The sequence below is a fragment of the Pristis pectinata genome, chromosome 27 (assembly GCF_009764475.1).
Source record: "Pristis pectinata isolate sPriPec2 chromosome 27, sPriPec2.1.pri, whole genome shotgun sequence".
NCBI lineage: Eukaryota > Metazoa > Chordata > Chondrichthyes > Rhinopristiformes > Pristidae > Pristis > Pristis pectinata.
The window spans coordinates 22,367,316-22,388,416 of record NC_067431.1 but is presented as its reverse complement, the minus strand read 5'-3'; the positions used below and the strand labels follow the sequence as shown (position 1 = coordinate 22,388,416).

The 21,101-nt window shown below is 42.3% G+C and overlaps 1 protein-coding gene across 1 annotated transcript in view; it reads left to right on the top strand.

Moving 5' to 3' along the window:
* Positions 1-21,101, top strand: part of bace1 (beta-secretase 1) — a 105,148-nt gene that overhangs the window by 48,081 nt on the left and 35,966 nt on the right. The window contains exon 3 of the mRNA XM_052039831.1: positions 2,904-3,120. Coding sequence (XP_051895791.1) covers positions 2,904-3,120 — 217 coding nt within the window. The remainder of the gene's footprint in view (positions 1-2,903; positions 3,121-21,101) is intronic.

Here is a 21,101-nt window from a genome sequence, read left to right as displayed (position 1 = left end):
CTGAGCACACCTTGTAAATAGCCCTGTACCAATAATGAGGCTGTTTGCATGAAGTCACTGTGAATCAACTAAATTTGTGCCAACACATTGATTTTAAAGGATTGCATTAATTTTGATGATTGAACCAAGATAAAGCACACTGTAATTTACTCAGTATATTGATGACTGTGTCAATATTTAATTAATCAATTGTTAAAGGCAGGGAGGCCGGACTAATTTTAGGACTCCTGACACACACATGATGGGCTGAGTAACCACCCATGGTGTAAATGGTGATTCTAAAAGAGACAATGGATATTGATCTTCCCAAGTGGCATCATGCTCTGCCTGAGTGTGCCAGTGAGTATTGCAGACTTGGGAGGACAAAGCGAGGTTACACTAATGAGGCTGCGTTACCAGGAATTTGGAAATGAATGGTTAATTATTTTGAACTCTTAAGGAGAATTCATCAGGTGGACAGTTACCTGTATTATTGGTCGCAGAGTCTAGGGCTAGGGCGCACAGTCTAAAATGTACATCCAGCCCTTCCAGAATCCGCAAAGTTTGCAATTATTTCCCTTCAACAACATTTGCTGACCGGTTGTTAGTCTGAAATGTGTTTGACAGATCTTGTTAACCAGGTTTTGTTGTGTACCTGACCCAATCGTGGCCAATGCAGACCAACCTTACTCTAGCCAATCCAAACCTGACCTGACCACAACCAATCTGACTGGACCCAGCCACAGCCAATCAAAACCAACCCTACTATGGCCAATCCAAACCACCCCAGCCACGGCCATTGTGAACCCAACCCAAAACCAGGGACTTGGGTTGGGTGACATCCATAAATCGATTTTGTCCATAAGTCAGAAAATACACAAAATTATTCGATACGGTAACCAGACCTCCACAGTATAATGAATGGTGTTGATGACAACCAATTAACATAAGCATTTATTTATTGTCTTCCCCTGCCTAATTAAAATGGTACAGAATCAGAATGTCCCACACTCAGTGGCTGGCATTGATGGGCTTGAAGTATCAGTGGCTGTCACATTATTAAATAGAGCATCATTGCACAAGAATCAATATAAGTGATTGCTTGTCATTTTCCAAAGTAACTCTCTTAAGTGGCCACCCATGATGAAACTGACAGCCTGTGTTCCTCAGAGACAATGGTGTCTGATTACTGCAGGGAGGTTACATGGAAACAGGTTTTTCTTCAGGACTGGTTCTCGTTTGAATTTAATAATATTTATGAGAGCTCATTCATATGCACTGGTGTGTACATAAGTCAGGTGCCTATAACCTTGGGAGGACCTGTACTTCATTTCATTCACAATCTGACCCAAAGGCACTTACAGAATATTATGCCCAGACAGGAAGATCGAATGAGACTGGACATTTGAGCACGGTAAGCCCCCTCTGATCCAGGGATGTGCCTCGTCCACCCTCCGAAGGCAAATTTCACCTCCTGACTGCGGTGCTGAGACTAACTTATTCCCATATTTCCTTGCAACGTACAAGGAAACCATTTGGCCCATCATGTCTATGCTGACTCGGAACAATCCCATTCCTCACTGGTTTTCCCAGAACCTATTCTCCCTACATTCCATCCACCCTCCCCAGATACCACCACTTAGCTGTGCACCAGGATCAATTTAGAGTGGCCAATTAATCTCCCAATCTGTGCATCTTTGGGATGTGGAAGGAAACCCACAGGGAAGGGGGTGCAAACTCCAGACAGATAGCACTGGAGGTCAGGATTGAATCCGGATTGCTGGCACTTTGAGACAGCAGAACTACCTGCTTCACCATTGTGTCACACAGTTGAAGCTGACTCCTGGGAAATGATCTCCATCCGCTCCCTCGTCAAGTGTCACACCGTGACTCTGATGACAAGTTGAGTTTGAAATGTACTTTCCCATCATGGCTTGAGTCCCTTGTCATCTCCCTGGCCTCATGTCTATTACACACAGCCTCAGTGAACAAACAGTCGTAGAAGGTTGATGTGATATCGTTGATCTCTCCCCAACCTTAAATTCTCACGGCAGCTTCAGACAAACCATAAGGAGAAGAAAAAGTGAAGAAATCTGAGGGAAACAGACAGTGAAGATCATTCATTGATGACTGGTTCAAGAATTTTACCTGTGACAGAATAAGTCTGCACACAAACTGATGCTGTTAATACACCTGGTGTTGATATATTTGCGCTTCTAAATAGTTCTGAGATTTTTCTTGACAATTAATGGAGAATCTTCTCACCAGAAATTGGACAAATATGGCTGAGCAGAGCACGTGGGGAGCTTGCTTAAAACAAAATTGAACTGATCGGAGAAGGTGGAGAAAAATTTGGGTTGAGGCATTTTCAGACTGGGACCTACATTGAAATCTATCACATTTTCCTGTTTAACAGCTAGTTTTCAAACCTATCCCGGAATGAAGTTCACGTTTCTGTTATGTTAGACAGATATGAATGGAGGAACCTTGATCTATTTGTTAATGGCCATCCATCCAAGGCTAGCTTGGCCGCAATTTTCTGGGAAATATTTGCCGACCAAGGGAGACAAAAGTATGAGGGAGGCTGGTCTGGGAAACGATAGTGTTACAAAATACTGTGGAGGATGAGAATTTGGAAAATGTGCCTAGAATGAAATTGATGACAGATTATATTTTAGCTTTAATTGAGAGAAAATTGACTTCAAAGTAAAATGAATAAAGTGAGGTAATCTTGCTTTCTTGTGTCTGGTCAGTTTTCAAAGGTCAAGGCTTCACTCGGAGTCAGACTCACCAATCACAATAGATGAAACAGCATAATTTTTTGTGATGATTATCACATTGATGTTGAAGTGGTCAACATCCCAATTCTTTTTTTTTGCCATTGTTTTCTTTATTTTACTAGCCCAAATTCCTTTGTGTTTCAGCTCCAGCACTTACCGAGATCTGAGGAAGAGTGTCTACGTTCCCTACACCCAGGGGAAGTGGGAAGGGGAGCTCGGGACAGACATTGTCAGCATTCCACATGGTCCTAATGTCTCGGTCAGAGCAAACATTGCTGCCATCACAGAGTCTGATAAATTCTTCATCAATGGTTCCAACTGGGAGGGGATACTGGGATTGGCGTATGCTGAAATTGCCAGGGTAAGTGTTACGCTTGCTGCAATGAATGATGTTAATGTCTGCCAAGACTGGTGAATGAAAATGTGTTACTGGAAGGGCTCATTAACTTTTCATATTTCAAGCCAGATATAGGGATTTGTGTTATTTTGACTCATTTGTGTCATTGGAAGTATGCAAGTCCATAGATTTAGTTATGGTTAAAATAGTGGGTTTTGCTACTTTATTTAGCCGTTCTAAGCAAATATATGGTAGTATTGTCATTATGTTGCTCATGAGAGAAAGAAAGAGCTTGGTGACCTTCAGACATCCTTAAATGTTCCTCATTTGAGAACTTGTAGACTGTAGTCAATGGGGTAATGTGGAGAGAAGGGAGCCAATTTGAGTATAGCAAGCTTCTACAGCAAGTGCTGAAATAAGTGGCAAGATCATGTGTTTTAGCTCCCCTCTTCTTCAAAGTAGTGCTGTGAGATTCTTTATCTCCACTTTAAAGAAGGACCATCAAAGACAACACCTCTCACAGACTTTAAATAGGATGCATTTGCTATTTTTTTAAAGCAAATCTGGAATTAAAAGGCTGCTTTCAGTAGATTGATCCCAGCTTTTCCTAGACTGGCCTATGTCTGACTTGAGTTTCATTACTGCAAAACAGACTTTTAATTGCCCCTTGTCAGGGTAAGTTCTGAGTTTCTTTCAAAATGTTTATATTAGTATTGAATAAGCAGAAACGTGGGAACTGGTTGAGTTAGTGGATGAATTCATCACCTTTCTTTTAAGTCACGGTTGATAATACTGATTCTTGGGCAGCACAATGGTGGTGCTGTTGTGTGGAGTTTGCATGTTCTCCCTCTGACTGCATGGGTTTTCTCTAGGTGCTCTGGTTTCCTCCCATATCCCAAATATGTACTGGTAGGTTAATTGGCCACTGTAAATTGCCCCTAGTGTGCAGGCAAGTGACAAAATAATCAAAGGGGATTTAATCATGGGAGAGAGAATAATTAGTAAGGGTGCAGGGGAATAAGGAGGTGGGGAATGGGATTGTTCTGCTGGAACCTGATTGGCTGAATGGCATCCTTCCGCTTTGGATAAAGTAAGTAGGAAGATCAGACATAAATATCATTGCAAGTATTTAAACCCACAGAACTGTTATGTCTGGTGGATTTTATCAACTTATCTACTCATTAGAAATGGCCAGCAACCCACATGGTTCCTGAAGCAGACTCATCACATCGCCCCAGGGCAACTAGGAATTGGCAGTAAGTGTCACCCTAGTCAACAATGCTAATCTCTCAGAGTAAATAAAAGAAATATCTCTGCTGCCAGTCCCCTGTGTGTGATTTTTCCACTTAATTTTTTTTTTAGCAACTTTGAATTTTTATTGCAGGGCCCAGATGAGCAGTTTCTCAAAATCCCAAACAAGATCTGTCCCTGAGCAGAATTGTTGTAAACCCGTTATCTGTGCAGTCTGGCATTGTGCCTAAGGTTTGATGGTGCCGTGGTTATTTTTGGATGTCATAGCCATTGACTGTGGTGTGGGTGAGAGAGGAAGTGTAGTGTTTACTTTGCTGAACAGTGATTTCCTCTCACTGGATACTGGTTGCAGGAACTGGCAGAGTGAGACAGAATCTCATACTCTATCCAGATTAAGTTCCAAACCAATTGGCGCCTGTACGCTGACAGGAAATATTGGGATTTAGTCACAGAAATTAATAATGCAGTCAGTTCCTGTAAATCCTGTCCCCTTGCATCAAATATTTAGGGAATGTGTAAATGCTGCAAAAAGGTACAATTAATATCCTCTATCTATTGGCCTTAATTACCAAGAGATTGTATGGTACTAGTTCGGTAACCCATTACTGACTGGTCTCTCCAGTGGTGATTGATTTCAAAGCTATCTTACCAGGGTAGTGGATTGCTACTTTAAATCCTCCTTTCCTGAAGAGAGTGAGCATGGTTAAGTTATGAAAGGAAGGCCTATGTAACCCTTTATTCTTGTTTTGCCTAATCATTTATTCTTTTGCTTAATATGCATAATGTGATAATTACGGTCAGATCCACAGGGCAGCTGACTCATGGTTTCATATTCAGGAAGGTAGCATTGCACATCGGAGCAAGGGCAGGCTGCTTAGTCCCAACCATTCACTGAAATCGTGGTTGATCTTTGACCTCAAACTCACTTGCCTAGCTCGCACATCTCTTTTTCTTTGTTTGTACTTTGGAATCTGAGTATCACTGGGAAGGCCAACATTTATTGCCGTCCCTAACTGCCCTTGGAAAGGAGGTGGTAATTGTCTCTCAGAAGTCACCACCATCTTCTTAAGTCCTACTGATGAAGGTACTCCCACAAAGCCAATGGGGAAGTAGTTCCACGATTTAGACTCAGTGACGATGACGGACCCGTGATGGATTTCTAAATCAAGATGGCATTGTGAGTTTGTAGGGAACCTGCAGGAGGTGGTGTTCTCATTTGTCTGAAGCCCTTCATGGTAGAGCCCGTGGATTTGGGAGCTGTTGTCAGGGTAGCCTAGCCAAGCAACTGCAGTGCATTTTGTAGATGTTACACACTGCAGACACTATGCGCTGTTCGTGGAGAGAATGAGTGTTGAGGATGGTGCATGGGTATCAGTCATCAGGCTGCTCTACCCTGGATGGTGTTGAGCTTCTGAAGCGTTGTTGGAGCATCACTGAACTGAACAAGTAGAGGGTATTCCATCCATCTCCTGAATCTTTGGAAATCTATGCTCCAGAGAAACAAAGCACTGCAATTGCTGGAATCTAGATGAAAAACACTAAGATGCTGGAGGAACTCAGCAGGCCAGGTAGCATCGGTGGAGAAAAGCAGGCAGTCAACGTTCTGAAGGATCCTGACCCAAAACATTGACCACCTGCTTTTCTTCACGGTTGCTGCCTGGCCTGCTGAGTTCCTCCAGCATCATAATCTATGCTCCAGATGGCTGTGAATTCTCAGTCATTGTTTAATTAAAGTTGAGATCAACATATATTTTTTGGGCAGTGCTCCAGGATATTGCTGCACAAGTTCCTGGGACCAACCATCTTCAGATCCCTCATCAATGACCTCCCTTCCGGTGGATGGGGCAAGAAAGGTGTGTGGGTAAATATCACCGAACTCCCAAACTGCCAGTATTGTGAGCACATCTTCGCCACGCACATTCTGGTGGATCAGGAAGATGGTTCCCTCTTCATCATCTAGGAATGGGAAACAAATGTTGGTCATACCAAAGACACCCACATCCCATGGATGGTTTTATAAAAAAGCTCTTGCATGGAATGACTGGCTGACTGATCTGTCTTTTCTGATGTGGCTTAGGTTGTTATCTAGGTCCCAGGGAAAATTAAGAGATCTTCCACATCCCAGCAGGGAGACAAACCTTCAGCCTTGGCTTAAACTCTCTTCGGAAATTCAGGAATGAAGCACAACCTCAATTCTGAAATGCCAACACTAATTATGCACTAAAGTCCCTGGGGCAAGAGCCCACAGCATTCCTGCTGAGAGCACTACCCACTGAACCTGATTCGACCACATCCAAAATCCTCTCAGTTACCATCCCTCCAGAGTGGGAACCCAGGCTGCTTCTCTCCACTCCTGTAACCTGGGTCCACAGTGCCTTCTCCGTCTGTGACTCACAGTTGAGATTGGCTGACACAAAGCCAGCGAGCTGGAATTTAATGGAATTGGGTAAAAAAGCCTGTTTCAGTGCATTTAATGACAGGATTAATTTAAACCTCAGTGGTGATAATCTGTAGTATTTATGTGGCACATTGCCAGGTGTCCTTTAAAGACAAATCACTAAAACCTTCCAAATTGCTACATGAAAGAACTAGAGTGAATCTGAATCAATTTGATGTTAAACCAAATGGCACTGAGGCTGTGATGATCCATCTGTGTATGTTTTTGTATAAAACCACAGCTACAACTTGCTATATCACGGGCTGATTTCCTGGTGACCTGAGATCAAGGGCCTCTTGAACCTTGTGGCCACACTGTTTGTTCCACTGCATCCCCAGGTGCAAGCGTCTGCTGGGTCCCCAGCTCCACCACTTTGTTGCCTTTAAAGACACCTGCCCTTCCAATCCATCTCGCCCGTTGTAGAAAAAAGCAGGACATTGTCCCCTCACCCCCACCACATTTAGTGAAATGCATTCTGTTTTCAGCAAGAGTACCCAATGCCCAGGCACAAGTCGTCTCTTTTCCAACGATAAAGCCTTTGATAACCGCACTGGTAGCCAAGCAAGAGGCTGCAGTATCTCTCCTCTCCTGTTGAGAGAAGCTGCTTCTCACACTGTAACTGTCTCCTCCCTCCCTCCCTTGCTGCAATGGGTGGGAGTCCCTCTATCAGCTTCTAACAAGTGATTTGCACATTGAACCAACAGTCTTGTGCTGCAGATCACACTCTATAGTGTTTCAGCTAATGCAGCCTTGGGGGCAGGTACAGTTCAAAGCACTTAGCTGAACAGCACACATTTCATTCTGACATACTGATTATATTTTTGTACATAAGCTAGGAGATGGAAATCGGCACAGATTTTAGATCCCCACTGTCACTGCCAGCTGCAGCTGAATTAGATACATCCAAAGCAAACGCCTTCTGTATTGCCAACATTACCAGATTTATGTCCTTCCTTGGATATATATTGTGATCACAACTCACTGCAGTTTCTGCTTCCCACACTTTGCACCCAGTGACCTCTCTGAATGACACTAACCACATTAAGGGTAGTTTTATTCTGTACCCGCAAACTTCTGGATTAAAGCTGTTGAAACATATTTCACAGGACGCCCTTAGAGTGATCAAATTAAGACTCCTTTCGCTATTGGTTGAATGTAAACACACAGCCCATACTCTTCTCCAAAACCTTCCAAATTGCCACATGAAAGAAATAGAAGCAATTTGAAGTTAAACCTTCCTCATTTGTCACTGTAGCTGAGATGATCCATCTGTATAATTTTTTTTTAATACTGCTGTTAAAATCACAGCTACAACTTGCATTTATATCACGGGCTGGTTTTCTCTTGACCTAAGATCAAGGGCCACTTGTCCCTTGTGTTCACACTGTTTGGTCCACTGTTGACTAGGCCCCTGCCTCCCACCACTTTGTTGTGGCTGAGTGCAGCACAGGGGCAGTCTAGGCAAAGTATCAGCTGCATTCACAGCTGATAGTGTACAGCTGATAGGCACGGTAGTGTAGCAGTTAGCATAACGCTTTACAGTGCCAGCAACCCGGGTTTAATTCCGGCAGCTGTCTGTAAGGAGTTTGTACGTTCTCCCCGTGTGTCTGCATGGGTTTCCTCCGGGTGTTCGGGTTTCCTCCCACATTCCAAAGACATACGGGTTAGGAGTTTTGGGCGTGCTATGTTGGCGCCAGAAGCGTGGCGACATTTGTGGGCTGCCCTCAGATCACTCTACGCAGAAGGTGCATTTCACTGTGTTTCGATGTACATGTGACTAATAAAGACATCTTATCTTGTCTTATGTCCTTAACCAGTGAGACTGCACCGCCAGGTTCATCAGCTGTCAAAGCTTTCAATTTTACTATCTGTTCGCAAATGCCTTCAATGCACTAACATTAAGATCTGGTAAAAAAAAATAAAGATAAACTTTTATTCTCACTGAAACCTAAGAGGCTGAGAAGTGACCTTATGGAGGTTTATAAAATTATGTGTGGAAGACTTAACAGCAAGTATTGTGGTGTTGGGTGAATGGGATGGTGAGATTTAAAACCACAGCTATAACTTGCATTTACCTACTTGCTGAGCTAAAATGGCTGGTGACCAGCAACACCTCAATTTTAAAATTCTCAACCTTGTTTTCAAATCTCTTCATGGCCTCCTTCTCTGCTTACCTCTTCAACATCCTCCTAGTCCTACGATTTTCTGAGATTTGATGGGTAAGTTTTTCAGGAGATCTGAGGGGTAAGTTTTCCACACAGAGGGAGGTGAGGAAGTAGTGGAGGCAGATTACAACATTAAAAAAGGCACTTGAATAGGAAAGGAGTAGAGGGATACGGGCAAATGGGATTAACATAATTAGACATCCCATATCCCTCTACACATTTCTTATCCAACTACCTGTACAAGTGCCCTTTAAACGCTGTAATTGTACCCACTTCTACCACTTCCTCCGGTAGCCAGTTCCAGATAGTTACCACCTCTTTGTGGAAAATTTGCCCCCAGATCACCTTTAAGTCTCCGTCCTCACACCTTAAATCTGTGCCCTCTACTTTTAGACATCCCCACCCAAAGAAAAAGATTCTATCTACCCTATCTATGCCCCTCATAGTTCTATAAATCTCTATAAGGTCACTTTTCAGCCTCTTAGGTTTCAGTGAGAATAAAGGTTTATTTTTATTTTTTTTACCAGGCAGCACCTCTTGTAGATACTACCAGTGGTGGGGAGGGATGTGCCCTTGATGTACTGGGCTGAGTCCACTACTCTCTGCAGCTTCTTACATTTCTGTGCATTCGAATTGCCGTACCAGACCATGATGCAACCAGTCAAGGTACTTTCAACAGTACATCAGTAGAAGTTTGTTAGAGTGTTTGGTCGAACCTCCTTAATCTTCTAAGAAAGTAAAGATGCTGGTGTTCCTTCCTTGTGAAGTGTTAGCTTGAGCAAGAATGGGCCTAACATTAGAAAGAAAATCCAGGTTCTAAATAATTTCCATTTAAGAGAACAGACCATTTATTCTAGACATCACATGTATGCCGAGAAATTCAGTCACATGACACTGTTTTCTCTGTACCACGTAAGAAAATACTGGGATAGATGACAAATGAAAATCAATTTTTCATCTAAAATGGAAAGCAAAACAGACTATTCCTGAGGGATTTGACATCAGTCTTCAAAATTTCAATGAGTGCTTCCAGGTGTGAATCACCCTTATTAAACTGACACAGTTTCCAAGTTGGGGATTCATATAATGACGCCACACCCCATGCATGTTACTGTATTAGAACTTGGACCACGCCATGTCATTGGACATTTCTGGGAACAGCCTGGTTTTCCCAGTGGAATGCTCAATTCACATCCTTCCAGGAGAGTAAGTTACTTACCTTCATCTTCCTGACCCTCACCTTACCAGTGCAGCAACATCTCACCACCTTCAACCTGCACCCTTACCACTCGATCTGGTGTTCCACAACCACACAGTGCACCTCCACGTGGATCCTGATCTAATTCCCTTCCCCTTCCACATAATTGTTGGTCCCAGAATCCACCGCTAACCCTCCAACTCCTGATCGCAAATCATTCGGACTACTCCCTCATCTTCTGAACTGCAGGCATCCAATGCACCCAACACAACACTGGTTCATTCAGGCCCGTGGCTACAAGCAAAAGCCTCTCCCCACCCTGGACAGGTGCTGCACCCAGTCAATTGCAGTACGGAGCAAATAACCCAAATGGTTGCTGATTCCCCTCTGCTGTGTCCATGTAGCCAAGCAATATAAAATTTCTTCACGTATCTTCTGATAACTCACTGGTTTTTTAATTCCTATATTGTTGTTGTAATAATTCCTGTTCCCATGGAGATAGATGTAAACCACCCTTTGATATTGGGATGGAGAGACATTTAATCACATTAATGCTGTTGTACCAACAACTGTATCTAGGTTGCCTTTAACAATCATTCTTAAAGGGGCATTTTAACAACAGCAACCTGCATTCATATAGTGCATTACTCTGAACAGGATTGATTAAATGGTCCTCCAGAGAGCTAGCATGAACTTGATGGATGAAAAGCCTCCACTTGAGCTATGATTATTCTATGCTTCTATGGAGAAACACTGCAAGGTGCTACACAGGAGCACATTCAGTCTAAGAAGGAAACATTACAATGCAGGTGATCAAAACTGAAATGTTAGGTTATAGAGATCACTTTGAAGGAGAAAAAAGAGACAAAGTTTTATGGAGGGAATTCTAGAGCTTGGGGCGTGGATAACTGATGGCAAGGCAGCTAATGGTGAGTCGAAGAATTTCAGCAACACAAAAATCAGAATTGGACGAGTTGAAGAACTCACAAAGGGTGGGGCTGGAGCGGGTCTCAGAGCTAGAGACAGGCAAGTTCAAGGGGGAATGTGAACAGGAGGATAGAAATTTTAAAATCAAGTTGTTTAATGATTAAGACCCAGTCAAGGTCACTGAGCTTGGTGAAGTTCAGCAAGCTTCAGGGTTGAAGGTCAGTGATCTTAGGGTTAATGGGTGAAGAGGAATTGCTTCTGCATGAAAGAATGTTTGACAAACCAATTGAATGCAAAGCATAAACAGCTTCTGACCTTGTCACAATAATCAACAGCTGGTGATCCATCTTAATGCAATTTATTTTATTACATTGGATAGTTATGAAAAACAGTTTGAGCTAATTGTTATTAGGACAGTGTTACTTTAAGGAAGAAGATGTGGTTACAGATATCAGAAAGTGTGAGGGTGATCCACTTCCCTTTATAATCATTCAGATTATGTAGCAATTCAGACTTTAATATGCAGAGCACTCCTACAGTAACTATAGCCAAGCACTAATTCACTTTTTACAGTTTAAATGGCACAGGGAAAATCTGTTTCGGGTTGGATACCAGCTACTTATTGGGAACAGCCATCGATTGCTGCACAGATATTCTTGGCAATCATTAAACTTCCAAGTTTTTTTTTCTGTCTGTTGGATGGTAATGGAATAGTTTCCAACTCTTGGCAGGCAGGGTCACCATCTAACACTCTCAGGTCTGGCTGTGACCCAGAGCAAAGCTGTCACCTTACTGCCCCAAAGATGGGGCAACTTTCCCCCATGCATTAGGTGGAGCAAAATCATAACATTTATTCTTCTACCATTCAAAAGAAATCTTTCGCCCCCCCAATGTGTCTTTACCCAAACTTTGAAAGATTCCTGCCCCTCAATCCACAAACACTTATATTTAAAGTTGGCAACTTGGTAAAGATTGTTAAGTTTAGGTTTATTATCACTGGCATATATGCCCAGGGTATAAATGCCATGAAAGTTAGCTTTTTGCAGCAGCAACACGTTTATCATAGAAAATACCCATTTTAAGTCAAAGTCAAGTTTATCGTCATCTGCACAGGTGCAATGAAAAACTTACTTGCAACAGCATCACAGGCACATAGCATCATATGAGCAGCATTCACAAGAAAACCATAAATTAAACACAATTTTTACAAGAAAGAACACAATTAGAACTAAATTCTTGTATTTATATAATGTCTGTAAAATGTTTCAAGGAATTACAGAGATCAGGCAAAATTTGGCACCTAGCTACATAAATGTTAGGCAGGTGACTTTGAACTTGGCTAAAGAGATACTCATTAAAGAAGCATCTTGAAGAGAGGTAGAAAATGTCAGAGAGAGAAGCCCAACCAGGGCTTTGGATCTCAGAGCAAAAGAGCACAGAGAACTTGGAGGGTTATAGACCGGAGGAGATTATCGAGATCAGGACATGAAGAGATGGAAAGGACAAAAATTTTAAAATGAAGGCCTGGTCTGACTGAGAGCTGATGAAGCCAGCAACGACAGGGGTGCATGTGAATGAGTAGCAGATTTACCGTGAGTGTTGAGTGGGAGACTGCCCAGGTGAACACTGGATTTATCGTGATTAACATCTGGAATGTTGCAACCCTGCAGCAGAAGTAGATGATGTTGAACTGAAGTGAATACAGCTGAAATAAGAATTTAAGCTAGAATTCAAGCACAAAGTATCCCAATGGCATTATAAATGGAAGTGAGTTTCAGGCAAATGAACTGTGAGCAAACAAATGCATGCACCACTGGCCGCAGAGTCAACAATGATTACTTTTTAACTACAAACATTTGTCACCTTAATCAGCAAAATCTGCACCAATTCATCCCAGGTTAATCTGAACCGTTATGGTTGGAAAGCAAAATAGATTCAACATCACTGTTCAGAATTGCACACCAGTGATGTATGGTTCTCCCTGCAAAGGCAATTCGTAAGTGTTCAATGCTGATCCATTAAAGATGATTAATTTAATAATTCTTTAGAAAATGGCACTCTTTTTGGTGAAACTTCAAATTCTAATCGTGGAGGCATTTAACTTTGCAAGTAAATCCTTTGCGTAATGTGGGCATTGCTGGCATTTACTGTTCCTACCTAATTTCCCTTGCACCGTGTGTTGCTGAGCCATTGCTCTGGGTGTGTCAGAGCAAGCGAGAATGGTAGATATCCTTCCCTCAAAGTTATTCATGAACAGAATCGTTCTTGATGATAATCTGATAGTTTAATGGTTCTCATTATTAATAGTAGCTTTGTTACAATTCCAAATTAATTTAATTAAATGAATTTTAAATTCCCCACTGCCATTGCAAGGATTTAACCTCAAGCCTTTGGTTTATTAGTCCAGTTTCCTTACCCACCGTGGTACTGTGTTATGAGGATGTTTAAGACTGTGGTCTTGGTGGATCAATAAACTGAGAGGTGATGGTGAACAGGGCTTAGTGCAAGTCTGGGCAAGGGCAGCAGAGGTTTAGGATGAGAACAAGTTGGTGGAAATTGGAAGATGTGAGTCTGGTCAAAGGAGCACCAAAGTAGTTGAGTCTTGAGCTACCAGAAGAATGGATGGGGGTTTCAGGGGAAGGTAATGTGGTTATAAAGGTAGAAGCAGACAGACTTTATCAGTTCTTCTGATAAAGGGTCTTCACTCTGAAACATTAACTCTATCTCTATTTCTACAGAAGCTGCCTGACCTGCTGAGAGTTTCCAGCATTTCCTGTTTTACATTTCAGCCTTCCAGTATAAGTAATTTTTTGATTTTCATCAGACTTTGTCGTAGACAGGCTGAGATTCTTATCAGGACAGAGATGAGCTTACCACACTGGATTGGGAGCAATCTATTCTCGTGGCTATTTTTTACTCCAGGAGTGCAGGTGACTCAGAAAATTTAAGCAGCATTCCTGGGTGACATTGACATCGATACTTAGAACGTAGAACAATTACAGCACAATTCAGGCCCTTCGGCCCACAAAGCTGTGCCGAACATGTCCCTACCCTAGAAATTACTAGGCTTACCCATAGCCCTCTATTTTACTCAGCTCCATGTACCTATCTAACAGTCTCTTGAAAGACCCTACCGTATCAGCCTCCACCACCGTTTCCGGCAGCCCATTCCATGCACTCACCACTCTCTGAGTAAAAAACTTACCCCTGACATCTCCTCTGTATCTACTCCCCAGCACCTTAAACCTTAAACGTAGAGGACAGGAGAGCAATGATGGAATGAATGGAATTGCAGAGTCATACAGCACGGAAACAGGCCCTTTGGCCCAACTGGTCCATGCTGACCAAGATGCCCATCCAAGCTAGTCCCATTTGGCCCATGTTCTTCTAAACCTTTCCTATCCATGTAGCTGTCCGACTGTCATTTAAAAATTGTTATTGTTCCTGCCTCAACCACTTCCTCTGGCAGCTCATTCCATATACATACCACCCTCTGTGTTAACAAAAAAAGTTGCCCCTCAAGTTCCTATTAAATCTTGCCCCTCTCACCGTAAACCTATACCCTCTAGTTCTTGATTCCCCAACCCTGGAAAAAAGACTGTGCACATTCACTCTATCTGTGCCCCTCATAATTTTATACATAAGCTCACCCCTCGGTCCCCTATGTTCCAAGGAAAAAAGATCCTAGCCTGCCCAACCTCTCCCTATAACTTAGTCCCTCGTGTCCTGGCAATATCCTTCTAAGTCCCCTTTGTGCTCTTTCCAGCTTAACGGCATCTTTCCCATAGCAGGATGACCAAGATGGAACACAATACTCCAATTGTGGCCTAAATAAGCACGGGAAGCTCCTCAGTGTAGATAATCTCAGTAGGAAACAAGTTGGTCAGTGGAATACATGGTGAGGAGGAATTGCACACAAAGTGCTCAATGGTGATGAAAGCTCATGGGGAGAATGAGGAAAGACCAGAGAGGATATAATGATGGACAAAGCTCTGGTCCTGTCTGAAGACTAAGGAGGTGACAAAAAAGGAATTGAAAGTCCCTCAGAAAAGTCAACTTGGAACACTAATGAATTAAATCCCCTGGTTTTGAGTGGAGGGCAAGTGAGCTCTTTGAGGATTATATTGACTCCAATATAGATGGGACTATTCTATTGATTTGTGCATGAATATGCAATTAAAGAGCTGCTAAAGTGGCAGCTCAGCACCGATCTGACTTGCATGTATAAAAAAAACCTAATTGTACATTTCTCCCCAGGAACAATACCTGAGAGTTTGATTGAGCTTGTCAGCAAACTCACTGAGTTCTGTCTGAACACCATCAATATGCATAACACTGGTGCGGAGGAATCAATCATGCTTTATAAATGGAAGTACAGCAATCCCAGTAGTGTCATCACTAGATTTATTTAGTCGATCTCCGCTACTGCAATGAAGGGTAAATTGCACTGAATGAAGCATTTTAATTTGTGATGAAATGTTTCTTGTATCACCTTGGGTAACCCTGCAGCATCTGAGTCATAGGCTTTTGGGTTCAGGCTTCACTCTCAACACATTATCTGGGCTGACTCTTTAGCGAAAGAGGTGCCATCCTGCGGATGCAACAGTGTGTTTGTCAACTACCCTCGGAAAAGGCCTGGTGAGCCAGTTAACTAGATTAGATTAGTTTAGTTTATTGTCATATACACCAGGGTGCAATGATATTCCTTATTTGCATGAAGCTCACAAAGTTGACAGTATACATGGAAATAACAAATGCAAATGCAATGATGAGTGCAAAACAACAGAATGATGCAAAGATTGTCGTGCAATTTAAAGTAGTGCAAAAGGAAATGCTACAGTGAGAATAATGGAATAACCCAGAGGCAGTGTTAAGAGTTCGAGGTAGTGTTAAGGGAAGGGGTGTGACAGGAGTGATTGGCTCAGAAATCTGATAGCAATGTGGAAGAAGCTGTTCTTAAGTCTGAATTTTGAGTTTTCAAGCTCCTGTATCTTCACACAGAAGGTAGAAGAGAGAAAAAAGAATAGCCAGGGTGGCAGGTATCCTTAACTTGGCAGTTTGGGATGACTAATAAATGCTGACCCATTCAGTGATATCATAAAATGTGTAAACGAGTACATTTTTAAAAAGTCACTTAAAGTTCTGTGATCAGAGCATTGAACTGCCACAAGGCTTTGTTGAAGGGCAACAGAAAGTTCCCATTTTGTCCTGCCCAACATTCATCCCTCATCCATAAATATGTTCACTGCTGACATGGCATTCACTGTTTGAAGGATCTCACTGTGCACTGGGCAGGCACGGTAGTGTAGTGGTTAGCATAACACTATTACAACGCCAGCGACCCGGGTTCAATTCTGGCCACTGTCTGTAAGGAGTTTGTACGTTCTCCCCATGTCTGCGTGGGTTTCCTCCGGGTGCTCCGGTTTCCTTCCACATTCCAAAGACGTACGGGTTAAGAAGTCGTGGGTATACTATGTTGGCGCCGGAAGTGTGGCGACACTTGCGGGCTGCCCCCAGAACACTCTACGCAAAAGATACATTTCATTGTGTGCTTCAATGTACATGTGACTAATAAAGAAATCTTACCTTATAGTTGCTTCTGTGTTTCCCTGTGGAAATGCATCTTGAATGGATCTTTTCACCGGGATATTGCCTGGTTTGGAACATATTAGCTACAAGGAAAAGTTGGACAAACTTGGGTTGTTTTCCCTGGAGCGTCAGAGGCTGAGGGGCGACCTGTATATAAAATTATGAGAGGCATCAATAGGGTAGATATTTTCCCATGGTAGAAATGTCAAATACCAGAGGGCATAGATTCAAGGTGAGAGGGAAGAAGTTTAAAGGAGACTTGTGAGGCAAGGTTTTTACACAGAAAGTGGTTGGTACCTGGAGTGCACTGCCAGGGGAGGCAGTAGAAGCAGATACAATAACAATGTTTAAGGGGCATTTAGACACATAAACAGGCAGGAAATAGAGGGGTACAGACGGTGTGCAGGCAGTTGGGATTAGTTAGATTGGCATCATGGTCAGCATGGTAATAGTGGGCTGAAGGGCCTCTTCCTGTGCTGTATTGGTCTATGTTCCATGAAATATTTTCACCTAATTATTTTCTTTTATTCAGTTACCCTTAATGTGAGACCTCAAAGTCTCCAGTAAATGAATGTCATTATCACTGCCACTCCCAACTCTATAGTGACAGTCCCCAGCTCTCTCCAGGCTCCTGCTGAATTTGAAGGTTTTTGTAATTCTGCAGCTGGATGCTTTGCATGGCTGAAGTGGACTAGGATCAAAAGTTTTAACATGAAATTGTGCAATCAATAGTACATTAAGTGAGGATGAATTTCTGGGCAATTAAGATTTCTGTGCTACTACAAGCCAATCAAAGGAACTAGACTTAAGGAAAGAAAGAACTTGCATTTCTATAGCACCTTTCATGACTTCAGCACATGCCTATTGCATCTCACAGCAAATGAAGTATGGTCACTAATGTAATATAAGAAATAGAGCAGTTAATATGTGCACAGCAAGATGCAACAGCAATGTGAAAATGGTCACTTAAACCAACTTTATGACGTTGGATCAGATGTAAATACTGGATAGGGCTCCAGGCGTTACTCCTCTACTCTTTTCAAAATTGTACCAGGGGATCTTTAATATCCACCTGAGATGAGAGTTGAGAGTGTACAACTTCCTCAGGAACAGACGAGTTTTTTTTGTGCTCCAACATCTCGAGTAGGACTTCAGCCAATAACTTTATGGCTCAAAGCTTGGTTCCAGGCAACTTAATTTCACAGTTAGTGAAAGCTAGAGTCTTGATCAAGCTTGTCGTGTAGCCCTTTGCTTTGATATGGCAGAGAAACTTGAGTAAGCATGACAAGAGTTGTGATAAAGATGTTAATCCTTCTCTGTAATCAGAACAAAACCATTCATCGCGATTCAAACCTTGTAATCCCCTCAGGGAAACTTGGATAAAGTGATTTGACCTGAAATTTTCCATAACTAGTATCGGAAATTGGGTAAATGCAGACTTGGCAAAAGGTTTAAGAGAGATTTTTTGTCCATATTTTCCTTGCTTTTGCCTAGTCTCCATTCTTCTGTTGAATAGTCATTATTGCTGGTCTAGGGAAACTGCTCCAGGACCTCTGGAACATGACATTGGTAGCAATGAAGCGATGGTCAAGTATACATTTCTTCTGTCCCTGACTGTTTCAAAATCTGTCTTAACTGACATAGCACAATTGAAACCAAGAATTATCTGAGGGTAAATCAGGCCACGATCATAGTCACAGGTGTTGCCTCTGCACTCTGGGTGCACTTCAGGGGCAGGAACCTGAGTGGAACCACTGGGACTGACACTGGCTTCTCGAGGATATTTTCTCAGTGGATAAACAGCTGACAAAATCCATTTGTAGAGTATGTAGTCAAACGCACAAGGAACTCAGAATAAGGTGCATCCTCTTTATTTTAGGGTTCCTCATGGACTGCCCACATAGCATTTAGTCACCTGATATAACCCTTATTGGAAAAAAAACATATTAAGGCAACAATTAGTGTTCACAACAGATATGACATATTGTACAGTTCCCCATTAAACAATGCCATAATTGTAAAATACTCATTCTTGTTTACCGAGCCCCATGGTCTTGTTCCTTCCTACCTCTGTAATCTCCTGCAACCGTACAATCCACCAGGTTCTGTCATTTCTACCCAGATTTAATCACCATGCGATCGGAGATTATGCCTTCAGCTAACAAGCCCTCAACTCTGAAATTCTCACCCTGAGCATCTTTGACTCATTTACCTCTCTTTTCTCCTTTAAGATCGTTCCTAAAACCCAATGACTTTGACCCAAACTTTGGGTCTTCTGGCTTAACATCTCCTTATGTATCTCAGCATCAAGTTGTTTTTTATTTGGGATTTTTGCTGCCCTGAAGGTGATGTATGATTGGAAGCCGTCATTGCAGAAGTTCCGACCTGGGCTTGTGGGAAAGGTGAGTAGGGATTCAGGAGGCAGAAACACTAAGGACTTTGGAGGGGAAAGGGAGGCTGGAAATGGCTGTTAATTTGCAATAGTAGTGAAGTGATCAAAAGTTTATTTTGTGGGGCTGATGATAAAAACATCTGATAGAGGTCAGTACATGAAGAGGAGGCGCCATTCTCTATGTCAGCTTGCGTCGTTTCTCTCTTCACAGCTGCTGCTTAACCTGCTGAGTATTTCCAGCAGCTTAACCTGCTGAGTATTTCAGCTAAAGCAGATTGGTTTGGCGGTGCGGCGATTGGAAGGGAAGAATGTGAGGGTGAGTTCACCTTCCAGAACGCTCGAAGATATGGATTTATGCATTGTACCTTCCACAAGCTCAGGATTTCCCATTCTACTTTACAATCACAGTGCTTTCTTGTAAGCGCAGCCACTGTTGTCACATAGGCAGCGCAGCGGACAAATCAATTCAAGGCAACTTTTTGTCATATGCACACATACAGTGAGCTACAGATACAATGAAAAACTTGCTTGCAGCAACATCACGGACACATAGGTTCAGACAACACACAGAACATAAATGTACATAAATTATACTAAAGACTGAAGAAAAAAAAGATTCTCCAAAACAAGACATTTCTAAAAAACAAAAACCACAATCAGAGACAAGTCCAATGCAGTGCAAGGTGTCTGTAGTGTTCCGTTGCTGAGTTAGGGTTGGGGGTGTGCAGGTCAGTTCAAGAACCTCGTAGTTGATGACAATAGGCACCCAGCAAGTTCTCTGCAAGTAGCAGTGTAGTACCATTGGCTAATGGATGAAAATTGTCCAGGGCATTTTGGTGTCAATGTTTATATCACAAAATTATCTCTCTCCCTCACTCCTCATTTGTCCATTTACAAGCTATTTATTTTACGACAATATTTGTAATCATTTTTTATTTAACATTTATCTATTTGCAGTTTTCAATCAAGCTGTGTAAAGAGGGAACAAAACTATCACACTGTCTCATAACCTTAATTAATTTGCTGAGGGGTTGAGCTCAATGCTTGCTGTGTGCTGTGTAGAATTCAGATGAAGGACACTCTTCTGTTTTACATATTTAATGGAAGCAAAGAAAGTAATGCAAAGGGCTGCCTATATCAGGACAATAAGAACACCGACAGCAAGGGTCGGTGATGGCTTTTGACACTGTCGATGGCGTAAAAGTACCCCATTTAACCATCCAAACTGTCACAATTGACAGCACAAAAAGCCCCCATGTAGCTGTCTGTGCATTATGCCTGGCAGCAACGATGCCGCAACTGACAGCGAGGAAATTGCCTGTCTAGCTGTCTATCTCGCTTGACAAGGTGAAAGTAACCCATTTAGTTGCTCCTGTGGAATCTTGGAACATAATACATCGCTGCAATTATTTTATTAATAAGAATATATATCAAGTCAAGGAGCTTTTTACGGAGTACGAGTGAGTGATGGAAATGGAGTTATAGTCTGAGACCAATAGGTGAGCAATTATTTTCATCAGTCAGAACTGAAGAATAGTGAAGATGGTTTCCTGTCAGCTGCAGCATTAAGCAATCAGGCAGTGAGTGAGCAATGTGCACAGTTGTGAGTGCACAGAACCCACCGGGTTAATTTATCTTTGTATGAACTAACTCAGTCACCAGTTCAATCTGCTTATACCACCCCAAAGATCCTTCACTTTTGAGGGTGCAAGGTAAAGGAATGGGAGCCAATCATGTTAGCTCATCTGTATTTTCTTCCGAAAATGTGGATGAGCTGAAATGATTGGTGGATCTTGTACCTTGCAGTCACAAGTTCCGCCTTCCTGTAAGCATCCGTGTGAGTTTCTCACTTTTGAGGCTGGAGGGTACAAGAATTGAATCATCTGAAAATCACAAAAAAAGGGATATTAGAAACCTTTAAAAAAACAGAAATTTCTGCAAACACTCAGCAGGTCAGGCAGCATCATTGGGGGGAGAAACAGAGTTAATGTTTCAGTTGTCAGAACTGCAAAAGACTTTTTTTAAAAAAAGGTAGTTTTAATTTGC